Here is an 11,737-nt window from a genome sequence, read left to right as displayed (position 1 = left end):
TCTAATAAAAAACGATAAACAATACGCTGTTCAATTCCAACAACATTCTTTTATAACAAATCCACGGTGGCCATCATCGGGGTCCATCAATTCCAGCAACATTTTTTTTTTTGTTTGTCTTCATTTTCTGTTTATAAAGATTATAAAAATATTTTTTTTGGTTGAAAATTCATTTGTTACCATTTTGTTCTTCTCGAACAAAAATAAGCTTTCGGAGAATAAAAAGCGTTTTAATCCGAAAATATTAATGAATGATTTTGGAAAAGAAACCTCAGTTAGGCTTGCGGTCTCGTCCTCATCTTCTCTTCTATTGCATCTCGGCATCAGTTTTTTTTCTTCTTATATTCGTTAGATTTCTAAGAGAAAACTCTAGCCCAGCAATGGCGATCGTAGTAGATTGTTGATGATATTTTTGACTCGATCACTTGGGTTTCCTGTTCGTTTTCGATCAAATTATTCCGACGATAGTTGATCGGTTTATTGCTCGCGTTTTTTTTTTTTTTTTGGTATTTTTGGATGGCGGCGGTGGCGGAGCAAGCAATCGCGGCGGAGGATCAGTTCGCCCGCTGCGAGAAGACGGCGCCGGAAGAATGCGAGGACGAGGTGGGGGCGAAGCTCTACCACTTGCTTTCCAAATTGAACCCGGCCGCCAAGGAGTTTTTCCCTTCGAATTATGCTTCCGCCGGCGGTCAGAAACCCCACGATCGGCTTTCCTCCGGTGCGCCCGTTTTTGTGGCGGCGAGTTCTTTTCATGGATATGGACCAGCTAGCAATGATGGCAGCAGTAGGGATTCCAGTAGTGATGGTTCGGCGAATAATCAGCCTAATCGCCGAGTAATTTCTTTTATTTTAAATCTTTTTGGGTTGAATTCATGTTTTATTTCGTATCCCTTATTTCGAATATCTACGATCGAAGCAATATTTTGTTTGTGGGTTTATTCGGTTCCAAATTGCTATTTTTTTAAAAAAAAAACTCTGTAGTTTTAAAGAAGTAAAAGAAGGTAGATGAGGTTGAATTTTGGAAGGGTATTTCTTCCTCTCCAATTATATAAATTTATTGCACTATCACGTTCTCTTAGTTGCTTTTATATAGAACAACAGAGTTTTTAAACCTTTTTTTTTTTTTGATTGAAATGCCCTGCCTTTTTCATTCTTGCCAGAGGAGGAATGGTTATGATCAAGGGCGGTGGAGGATGAATGATAGATCTAGAAGAGCTGAAAGGGAAGATAGCATTAGGCGAACTGTTTATGTATCGGCCATTGATTATCATGTGAGTCAGTTTTCATAAAAAATTTGCTGTTAATTTTGTCATTGATTAACGTCACATTCTTCTAGTTATCCCATTATGATCATTTCTCAAAGGATAGTTTCTTTCTATAATTGGTTGTTCCTAATAATCTAATGGGGACTTTGGCAAACATATATCAGGTGACTGAAGAGAAGCTTGCTAAAATATTTTCTAACTATGGCGAGGTCTGTTTCTCAAATTACAGCTATCTGAAACATTCTTGAGTGCGCCTTACATTTATGTTGATGTGATTTAGTAAATTATTTCTTTAAATATCTGCCTATGTTGGAATCTCAACGGACCAATTTTTATTTACATGTACATCTCTCTATTTGCTAACGACAATGTTATTTTCTTAGAGTCACACAGTGATGCAAATTGTTGACTAAACACTTTTGGATTAATCATCTCTTAAATTAGTATAAAACACATTTTCTTATATTGCCAAGTCTGATCAAAGATTTTGATAGTGCCACTACATGAAACATTTCTTCAATGTGACTTACATCTAAATGTAGATGCAATATAGTAAGCTATTTCTTTATTTATTTTCCTGTAGGAATCTCAAAACAATTTTTTTCCCATGACCATCTCCCTTTATATTGATAACAGCCACATTATTTTGTTAAGAGTTACATAGTGATGCAAAATGCTAACTAGCCAATTCTAGACAAATGATCTCATCTTAAATTAGTAAGAAAAATCAAAATATATTAACATGAATAAGCAACTAACTTGTGATATCTAAGGCATTTTTCAACCAATAATATTCTCATTCTGTATATACACAAGCAAAATCTAATAAAACTGAAGGTCGATAAAGAAAGACTAAAGAAAAATAAAAACTCAAATGGCTTGTGTAATATTTGCAATATAGAGTTACATAGAGCTGGATGACAAGATAAGGTCTAGGCTATACTAAATAGTTGTGACATATACCTTGTTCTTCTATTTTAAAAGGTACATTGTCTTAGAAAGTGATTTATTGTTACCTTTGTTTAGCTTAATATGGTTGGCACTTGTAATGAATATTATATGTTGTTGAATAAAAAAAAAGGAATAGCCCAATGCACGACGCTCTCACCAATGCGGGTCCCGGGGAAGGGTTGGACCACATTGGGTTTATTGGAATTTGGACGCAGCCTTAATAAATTGAAATACGTAGGAAACTTGAATCGGTTGGTGTTTTGCAACTGCCAATTAATAGAACAATATAGTTAATAGATGCAGTACAATTTGGTCAACTTAATTAAGGAAGTCACTTATTCACCAGCATAAGTTGGTGCAATCTAATCTAATATTTCCATTTTATTCTGTATCATTCTCAAGTAATTAATTAGGCATTCATCCTGCTAATTTTCGTTTGTGTGCAATAACTTGCAATAGATTATTCAGTTAAAAAGTGATTTTTTTCTTTCTATTTGGCAACTCTGAATTGACAAATAAAATAAATTGTAGAATTTTCTAATTGATGTAGGTAATATTTTCAGTCAGGAGTCTTGTGCAACTGTCATGTGCCTCTTAGGCTAAAAGATATGTTTAGTAAGATTCGGGCACAACTAGTGGAACTTTATGCGCAACAGTTAGGAAATAACACATACATGATATTAGTGTTGTAAAGATGAGAATGCAAAAATTTAAAAATACTACTATTTTGGGAGGGACCAATTGGTTATACAAGTAGAGGAAACATATTGACATGCTAGAAACATGTTTAGAAACAATTATTGTTTTATAGGTAGGGGATCTACCTTTTTAGAAACAATTATTGTGTACTTGCATAAACCTCCCTCCATATTCGTGGGGCCGACTCTAGGGGGCTGTTAAGGTAGCGGATCTACCTTTTTAGAAACAATTATTGTTTTATAGGTAGACAAGTTGAGTTGATTAGAATCAAAATGTGAAAAGTTATTTTTTTTTAAAACAAATCCTACTTAACACAATGAAAAATGATTCAGAATCTTGATATAAGTAATAATATAGCCTCATGATAGTTCAATGACAGGATACGATTCATGTAGCATTGTAGCAAAATCCAGAATAGTTGGGACTTAGGTTAGTATGTAGTTGTTCATAAATACGTTAAGCACAGTAGCAGTCTCTCTGTCCACAAATTGGAACAGGAGTTTAACTACTGAGATTTTTTTATGAAATAACATAATATATTAGTTTGTACTATATCAGTTACTTGTTTGTTTTACCTTCAAATGGTTGATTACGGATGAACTTTCACTCTGTTAAGTCACTCTTCTGATTTTCCTTACCCATCAACTTTATTCTCCTTAAGATACCCTCAATATTTCAGTGTAGCAATCTGTTTAAAACAGTTTCAGCTTGAAAAAAGTGCACTTAAGGAATGCACTCCACTGGCAATTGTTTTCTCCTTGCTGCAGATTTAGATAGTTTGAATACTTTTGATGCCGTTTTGGTCAAAACCATAATAAACATACATTCCACTAATCAATGTGCAAAGAGAGATTGGCATATGAAAAAGAAAGCAGTGTCCTTCACACATCTAGTTCTGTTTAAATTATTATTTTTTTAAAGTTCGTCATTCATGTTTCTTTATTGCCTCTCATTGTAGACGTGTGAAGCAAAATGAGTGGTTCTACCACATCTTTCTTTGACTATTCTAACATTTATGTGCTTTTCAGGTAGTTGATTGTCGTATATGTGGTGATCCTCATTCTATTCTTCGCTTTGCCTTTATAGAGTTTTCAGATGAGTGTGAGTTCATAAATTCTATTTCTTTTCATGGAAATACATGTCACAAAGATGTTAAACCAATGGATATTTGTTATTAGATGGTGCAAGGGCAGCTTTGACCCTTGGTGGTACTGTGCTTGGTTACTACAAAGTGAAAGTTTTACCTTCAAAGACTGCAATAGTACCTGTCAATCCAAATTTTCTTCCTAATGTAAGTTGGTTTTCATTCTTTCTCGCCTGAACTTAAAGTTTTTTCCTCCAATATTTTCTAGGTTGCACAAAAATAGAAATGTATGGATTATTAATTTTCTTGAAATTTTACCAACTGTTGTGATATCAAACAGTCTGAAGATGAAGAGGAAATGGTCATCAGGACAGTTTACTGTACAAACATTGACAAAAAGGTATAATGGATCTGCTCCCTTTATTTCAGTGTCAAATCATCTTGTGCTATTACAGTTTTATGGCATGAATGGCTTAGCACAAACAAATTTTAAACTTAAGTACTACATTTCACTAGAATAATCTTTCCTTGAGTATAACTTTATCTATGGTTGCAGGTAACTCAAATGGATGTGAAAGCTTTCTTTGAACAACGCTGTGGTGAGGTCAGTCTACTTCCATTAAACTGGCATTTTGGATAACTGTGATAAAGGCTACCATGATAGTGAGTTAATCTGTTTCTGTTCAGGTTTCTTGTCTGAGACTCCTTGGTGATAATATACACTCAACTCGTATTGCGTTTGTTGAATTTGCTCAGGTATTTATTTATTCATCTAGAATTTGAAGATTAGTTTTAATGTTCATTCCATTCTGTAATGTCTTTTGTTCTATCACTCTTAAGTGACTATTGATATTCTGTATTCTTTTGTAGTCTTCTCAGCTGCTTTAATAACAGAATTCCTTGCCATTTCTATCCAAAATTTTGCTTGTTAAATATTTCTTTTTTGCTCTGTTGTGGTACATATTATTTAACACAGAAAAGGTTATGATGACATCTTTTATGGTGGGTTGTGGTTGTGGGAGTCAGTGACACAATAGAGTATAATGGTAGAGGTAATTGCATTCTGTGATAATTTCATCCGCATTGTGATAATGTGCTTGCAGCAGGCTACTCAAACCAATAATAGACCATTTAGGCTGTATTAACAAACTTAAGCTAAGTTAAACAGAAAAAGACCTTAACCACTGCCAGATGATCTAAATATGGAATCAATCTTCTCACCAACATCCTTTTACCATCCCATACTAGTCTTCTGATTAGATTATGGTGGTTCTCGTTATATTAATATTTAGTATTTGATATTTTAGTAAAATTGGCCTTCAGGTTCATATTTAATACAGTAAAGGGAACATGATTCATGGAGTTGAAAAACATAAAATTCCTGGCGGCTTTCTCTTTCCAATATGTCAATGATATCTTGCTATTCTGTCATGACAATACCTTCAGAGATGATAAACTTAAAACAGGTGCTCAAGCTATTCAAACAGCCATTAACCTGCAAATTAATTTTAAAAAGGCAAAATCAGCCCTGAGGGACCAATTCAGACAGCCAAAGCCACCATTTAATATCTTTTGATGCATTGTGGATGAACTGCCCATAATAACTTTTGATTCATCTTAATCGCGCAAAAAGCTACAGCAGAGTACCCACCTAGCCACTTGGAAAGAAACTGTTCTCAGAGGCTAGTAGAATTTTTTTATTTAACCACATTATCTCTGCTAGTAGAATTCTCTGCATTGAATTAAGGACAACTGTTTTTTAATGATCAGATACCTCTTTGTCGTATGGGAGGCACAACTTTCAGCATTGGACACATGATATTTTCCTATTTTCTCACAATAGCTTCTGTTGGGTCATTGCAAACACCTTAGGTAGTTCTTTCATGGTTCAGAATATTAGCGAGACAAAAACATTTTACAGATATTATATTGGGTTTACTAAATAGAGATATTCCAATGCTGGCATTCTATATGAAAGTTTATTTATTTGCTTCATTTCTTGACTCGATCACGTATGCCAGTATAGATCAGACTGCTTGCAATCTAGTGTCATGACTTTATGATAACTCACTGACACTGGCATTGAATTACTTGTAAAGGATATTTAACAGAAGAGTAAGGCATCACTGATATCACTTCTATGCATATCTACTTTCCTGATCACCTTTTGGTTTTGTCAGAAAAACATCAGGAAAATTCTACTAAGGTCTTGCAAGTCATTGCAAGATTCCTTACTAGTATTATTACTCAGTACAATCAGAAAATTTCTTCGGTGGATATGTTTAGTAAATTTCTAATAAGTAGGAAGTTTTCCAACAGGTCATATGTCTTACTATTCTTGGACAAGCTTCACAAATCTTCTCTCTCCATTTAGCTCGACACAATAGCATATTGTTAGTTGTACTCAGGACAGCATTGCTCGTAGTTAAGGAAATTTCTAATGGTCCCACTCTATAATGTTCACCATATATAATCGTGTACAAATAGATCAAGAAAAAAAATGTCAGTCTGTGTTTATGTATCATTCTAATGTGATGAAGAGCTCAGGTCAAATTGATTACGTGTATTAGGTATTATGTTGAATCTTTTACTCTTATTCTCTTGAGATTTGGCAGCACAGATCTCATTTTTTGAACACATTTTCAATTCTAAATTTGTGATTTGATGGAATTCTTATCCCACCTCTTTTGCAATAACAGTAAGTCATGAATTCCGGTTATTTGAGTCCGCTCCATGGAATTTCCACCTCTTATACTCTCCATTAATAGCAGTCTACTAACATATTGGAATTACTATTCTAACTCCAACTTCATGATTCAAGAACAAGCATAAAACATTTCATGTCTTTCCACTGTCTAGGCCCTCACAAAGTGAAGGTTTAGCTTGGAGGTCTTTCATATATATGGTACGAAATGAAGGCATTATCAAACTATGTTTGGAAATTATATTAAGAAATTAGTATATGATCATCTGGATAAAGCTGACTATTCAGGAAAAAAAACATTCAAAGGGCAGGATAGATTTGTTGAGTTTTAGCTAATCTAGGGAAATGAATGACAGCAACGATGGAAAAAAGGTAAAAAGAATAAAATTCTTTTAATTGTTGTCATATTTAAGTATCTTGAGGATTTGAAATAGTTTACCACGTATTTTTCAAGCAAAATATATTGGATGACATGAGTGCATCATTTTAAATGTGTTTACTTAGATATATTCAACAAAAACTATTGAGAAAATTCTTTTGCAGGAATTTTTATTTTAGTATTAACTACTGAAAGCTTACTACTAATAAAAGACCTGAATATCCATATATGAAAACGGTGCGAAGTATTATGAAGGAGTGAATGGGTTTTTGGTATCTGAAGTAGAATCGAAGAGATGAAATTCCTCTAAATGTTACATATTTTGCTATTACTAATTTACTATTAGCATACAGGAAAACTGTAGTTCTTAAGTTAGGTGGAATGGTGGACAGATGGCATCATAGGTTTTGTCTTATTCCATTCGTCTCTCGGAATAAAAAAAGCAACTACAGATACTGGAAAATTCCTTAATACTGAACCAATAGTATTTCTAAGTTAGGAATATTCAGATACATCTATGGATTCCTAGAAAGAATAAAAAGAGAAATTTCATGTAGCTCTAAAAGGTAAGATGAAGAAAGCTTGTTCTGAAATCATACTTAAATGTAAGAATGATAAATATCAAATGCATGGTAAATCTTCTGTTGACGTCCAATTTTGGATTGGCAAGCCCTCATCTTAGAAGATCTGTGGTTTTCCAAAAGGGTTGATTCTGAATTTGATACTCAATACATCCAACGATGTCTTAGCATTTTCCATACTACATTCATCTAATAGTGTTACTAAATTGGAAACTACATTTATGCATTATCCAAGTTGTATCAATCTTGTTCATGGAACTATGATTATTACTTTTTATAATTTTTGCACTTTTTGTGCCAAGAATGTTCATGTTCTCTCTAATGACTATCGCAGGCAGAAAGTGCAATTATAGCTTTGAACTGTAGTGGCAATGTCTTAGGAACTTTACCCATCAGGTATATATACTATTCTTTTTTATCTATCCTAATACTTGCCACCAAAAGTGGTACCTTGAAACATCTTACATTAAATTCTGAATTCATGAATTGATTTCAGGGTTAGTCCTTCAAAGACACCAGTGAGGCCACGGATTCCACGATCTACCTCAAATCGAGTTTAATTGTATTCTCAAGTTGAATTATGTTTCCTGCTTAACTTGAACAATACTGTTTTACTGCTAGCTTCTTTCTCCTTTGGGTTGTTCCTTTTGGCTGTAAGAGCCAAAGAAATTTAGTAGACACCAGTTTCGTAGCTAAACATATATACCTAGTCAGAACCTCTAATTGATCTAGGAAACCCTTCGAATTATTGACGTTCTGTTGGAACATGTTGCCTTGGCCTTATCTATTACAATCTTTGGTGTCTACTTGAGGATGACAATTTATATTATTCTAATTTCCTAGAAAATAAATTTGCACAGTGTTTTAGTGTCGATGTACCTTCGACTCTAGCAAAGTTATTGATTGATGATAAAATGGATTTATTTCTAGGTAGAAAATTCATGCCAAACTTGAATCTCTATGGCTAATATTTGTTAATGATTTGAATTTTTTTCTTACTACCAAATTTCCCCTTGTTCATTTGTTCTCAGTAAAATTAAGAGTCGAAGTTTTTTGTCATTTATATTTTGCAGTAGAAAATGTTCTTTTTCTCTCTTAAGAACTCTCGCACAGGGACTGGCTATACTTTTTTTTCCGAGTAGAAAATGTGGCAGTCTTTTGTGTTATATGATTTTTGGTCAAAATCTTATGCATAAACGGTTTAGGATTCTTATGATCCCTTTGAAATCTATCACTTATACTTCAAAATAATTTATATAAAAATGATACTGAATTTGTTGAAATTTAGATTTAGAATTTATTATTTATTTTGATTCAATTGGAACTTAGACCGAGATGCATTAGACCTAGATTATATAGAATATTTTTACCTTTTTTATTTCAGTGATAAGATGCTGTGAAAATGCATTAGAACTAGAGAGCCATTCTGTTTGTATGCTTTGTGTTTCTTGTCACTTTTCGATCCTCTTCATCTTCGTAACCAGCTTTTAGTATGTATTCGTGGCCCATAAGTGCATCCGCAATAGTTGAGAGTATTTCTTTCAAATATTTATGGTCTCTATTTCCACATCACTTTTCAAATATCCTATTATTTAAATATCTCAAATCTCACAATGAAATATCTCACCATCCAAATATTTATGGGTCTCACTCATCAAATATCTCACTCTCAAATATTCTCAACTTCATAATTAAATATCACACTAATTAAATATTTATGGGTCCCATGATCATTTTATTAACTTACATATAATTTTATATTTAAATAAAATTAATATATATTTTTAATATATTTCGTCTATTATTTATTCATAAATATTTTTTTTGGACATTTATTCAATATAATTATTTTAATATTAATATTTTATTTAAATGAAAGCAATATAACATTGGGCGTACACATTTTTAAAAAAGAAACTACAACATACGAGTTCAAATATTTCACAAAATTAAAATTAAATAATTAAATATTTCATATATAATAAATTAGTTATTTACTCATCACGATGGCATGTTTCCCAAATGTGTTCAACCAAATCATGACGAAGTTGATGATGCACCTGAATATCACGTAACTCGGAATTTCTTCGAATATATTCAGCAAATTCACCGATTGAGCCATGATTCGCTATGATAATATCTTGTTCTTCACGATCCCAAATCGATATTACATGACCTTCGTCCTCCACAATCATGTTGTGTAAAATAATACACGTATACATGATTTCTTTACATTTATCCATTAACCAATGTCGCCCATGGACCCCTTATAATTGCCCAACGAGCTTGGAGTACCCCAAATGCCCGCTCGACATCTTTTTTTGCAGCCTCTTGTCTTTCCTTGAATTTCATTCTTTTTGGATCCTGAGGGCAGGAAAAACTCTTCACGAAAGTGGCCTATTCCGGATATATATCATCTGTTAGGTAGTACCCTTTTGTATATTGTGTATCATTCACAATAAAATTAACTTCCGGTGCATTTCCTTTCAAGACGTCATTAAAGATAGATGATTCATTAAGCACATTAATGTCATTGTGAAATCCAGCAACTCCAAAAAATGTATGTCATATCCACAAATCGACAGATGCGATTGCCTCAAGCACAATTGTTGGATAGCCATGATCGCCTTGTGTGTATTGTGCCCTCCATGTAACCGGATAATTTTTCCAAGCCCAATGCATATAATCAAGACTTCCTAACATTCCAGGGAAACCATGCTTTTGTTCATGCATTTTAAGCAAACGAGTGATGTCAGTTGCATTGAGTTTTTTGAAGTACTTACCTCCGTATATTTGTATCACGCATTGACAAAAGTTGGATAAGCATTCGAGTGCAGTTGTTTCACCCATTTGCAAGTACTCGTCAAATTGGTTCGCGGAACCTCCATAAGCCAGTTGACGGATAGCCGCCGTGCATTTTTGAAGTGGCGACCGACCTTTTCTCCTTGTTGCATCTTCCCTCCATTTAAAAAATCCACTAGGATGAATTTCCAAATCAGTAACTATGCGCAAAAATAACTCTTTTCTCATTCGAAATCGTCTTCGGAACATATCATCGGTATACACAGGCTCAACACAGAAATAATCATTGACAAGTTGAGTGTGTCCAGCTACACTGTCTCTGTTAATTGTCCTTCTTTTTTGTGTACTCCCATGATAATCTTGCGCGAACTCAGCCACTGTAAATTGATTGCGCACTACCATCATGAATAACGTTTCACCGGGATTTGATATTGTAGGGGCCGTTGTGTCTTCGGGAATATTATGACGAACTTGAGAACTTTCTTCATTAGAATTTTCGTCGATATTTGAAGAGTTGAACAAATCCCTAGAATAATGATCGGAATTATTATCCATTTCTCTTTAAATTTTTTGTATATAATCAGTGCGGAATTGATGAAAATAAATGAAATGAATGATGTATAAATAGGAGAAAAAACAAACGTTATCTAACGTTCGAAAAAATGAACGTTGATTAACGTTCGTTTTATTTTTCTAATGTTCATTTTTTATTTATTTTTCTAACGTTCCTGTTTTTGATTTTTTTTCCCAATGCTTATGTTTTCAAACGTTGGATTTTGTTTTTTATTCAACATTCATTTTTTTATAAGTTAGTTTGTTTTAATATTTTTTAATTTAATTAAATTAAAAAAAGGTAGCCCACCATTTTGGTGGGCTCCACAAGAGGGAAATCACCGGGCACTAATCAGTGTCCGATGATTTCCAATCCCCTCTCAAATATCTCCTACAATGAAGGATATTTGAGAGTGGGGGATATTTAGAAAAATATCCTTTCTAAATATCCCACATTAGAGATGCTCTAAGATAAGCGGATCTGTTGGATCGAGACGTGCTAGAGGGGGAGGGTGAATAGCACTCGTGACTTTCACAATCCGCATTCGAGAAACGTACGAGTAAAGCAGCGAAATAAGAAAACAACGCATACAAAAAGACTCAAGTATTTACTTGGTTCGGAGTCTAGGACGACTCCTACTCCAAGGTCCACGCTCGTTGAGCGTTTACTTTAGACAATCACTATAATATCGTAAATACAGTACAATTAATGATTAAAAA

The 11,737-nt window shown here is 33.6% G+C and overlaps 1 protein-coding gene across 1 annotated transcript; it reads left to right on the top strand.

Annotated features, from left to right (window-relative positions):
• The first annotated feature begins 292 nt into the window (after positions 1 to 292).
• LOC122005568 (polyadenylate-binding protein-interacting protein 9-like) lies at positions 293 to 8,469 on the top strand. Its single transcript, XM_042560648.1, has 10 exons — positions 293 to 834; positions 1,161 to 1,271; positions 1,430 to 1,474; positions 3,944 to 4,016; positions 4,094 to 4,206; positions 4,340 to 4,399; positions 4,556 to 4,603; positions 4,687 to 4,755; positions 7,998 to 8,059; positions 8,160 to 8,469. Exons 1-10 carry the CDS (start codon positions 517 to 519, stop codon positions 8,221 to 8,223), a joined length of 963 nt encoding a protein of 320 aa, XP_042416582.1. The 5' UTR covers positions 293 to 516; the 3' UTR covers positions 8,224 to 8,469.
• Positions 8,470 to 11,737: the final 3,268 nt, after the last annotated feature.

The sequence above is a fragment of the Zingiber officinale genome, chromosome 7B, assembly GCF_018446385.1.
Source record: "Zingiber officinale cultivar Zhangliang chromosome 7B, Zo_v1.1, whole genome shotgun sequence".
NCBI lineage: Eukaryota > Viridiplantae > Streptophyta > Magnoliopsida > Zingiberales > Zingiberaceae > Zingiber > Zingiber officinale.
The sequence above is the reverse complement of the archived record's forward strand: the minus strand, read 5'-3'. Positions and strand labels throughout refer to the sequence as shown.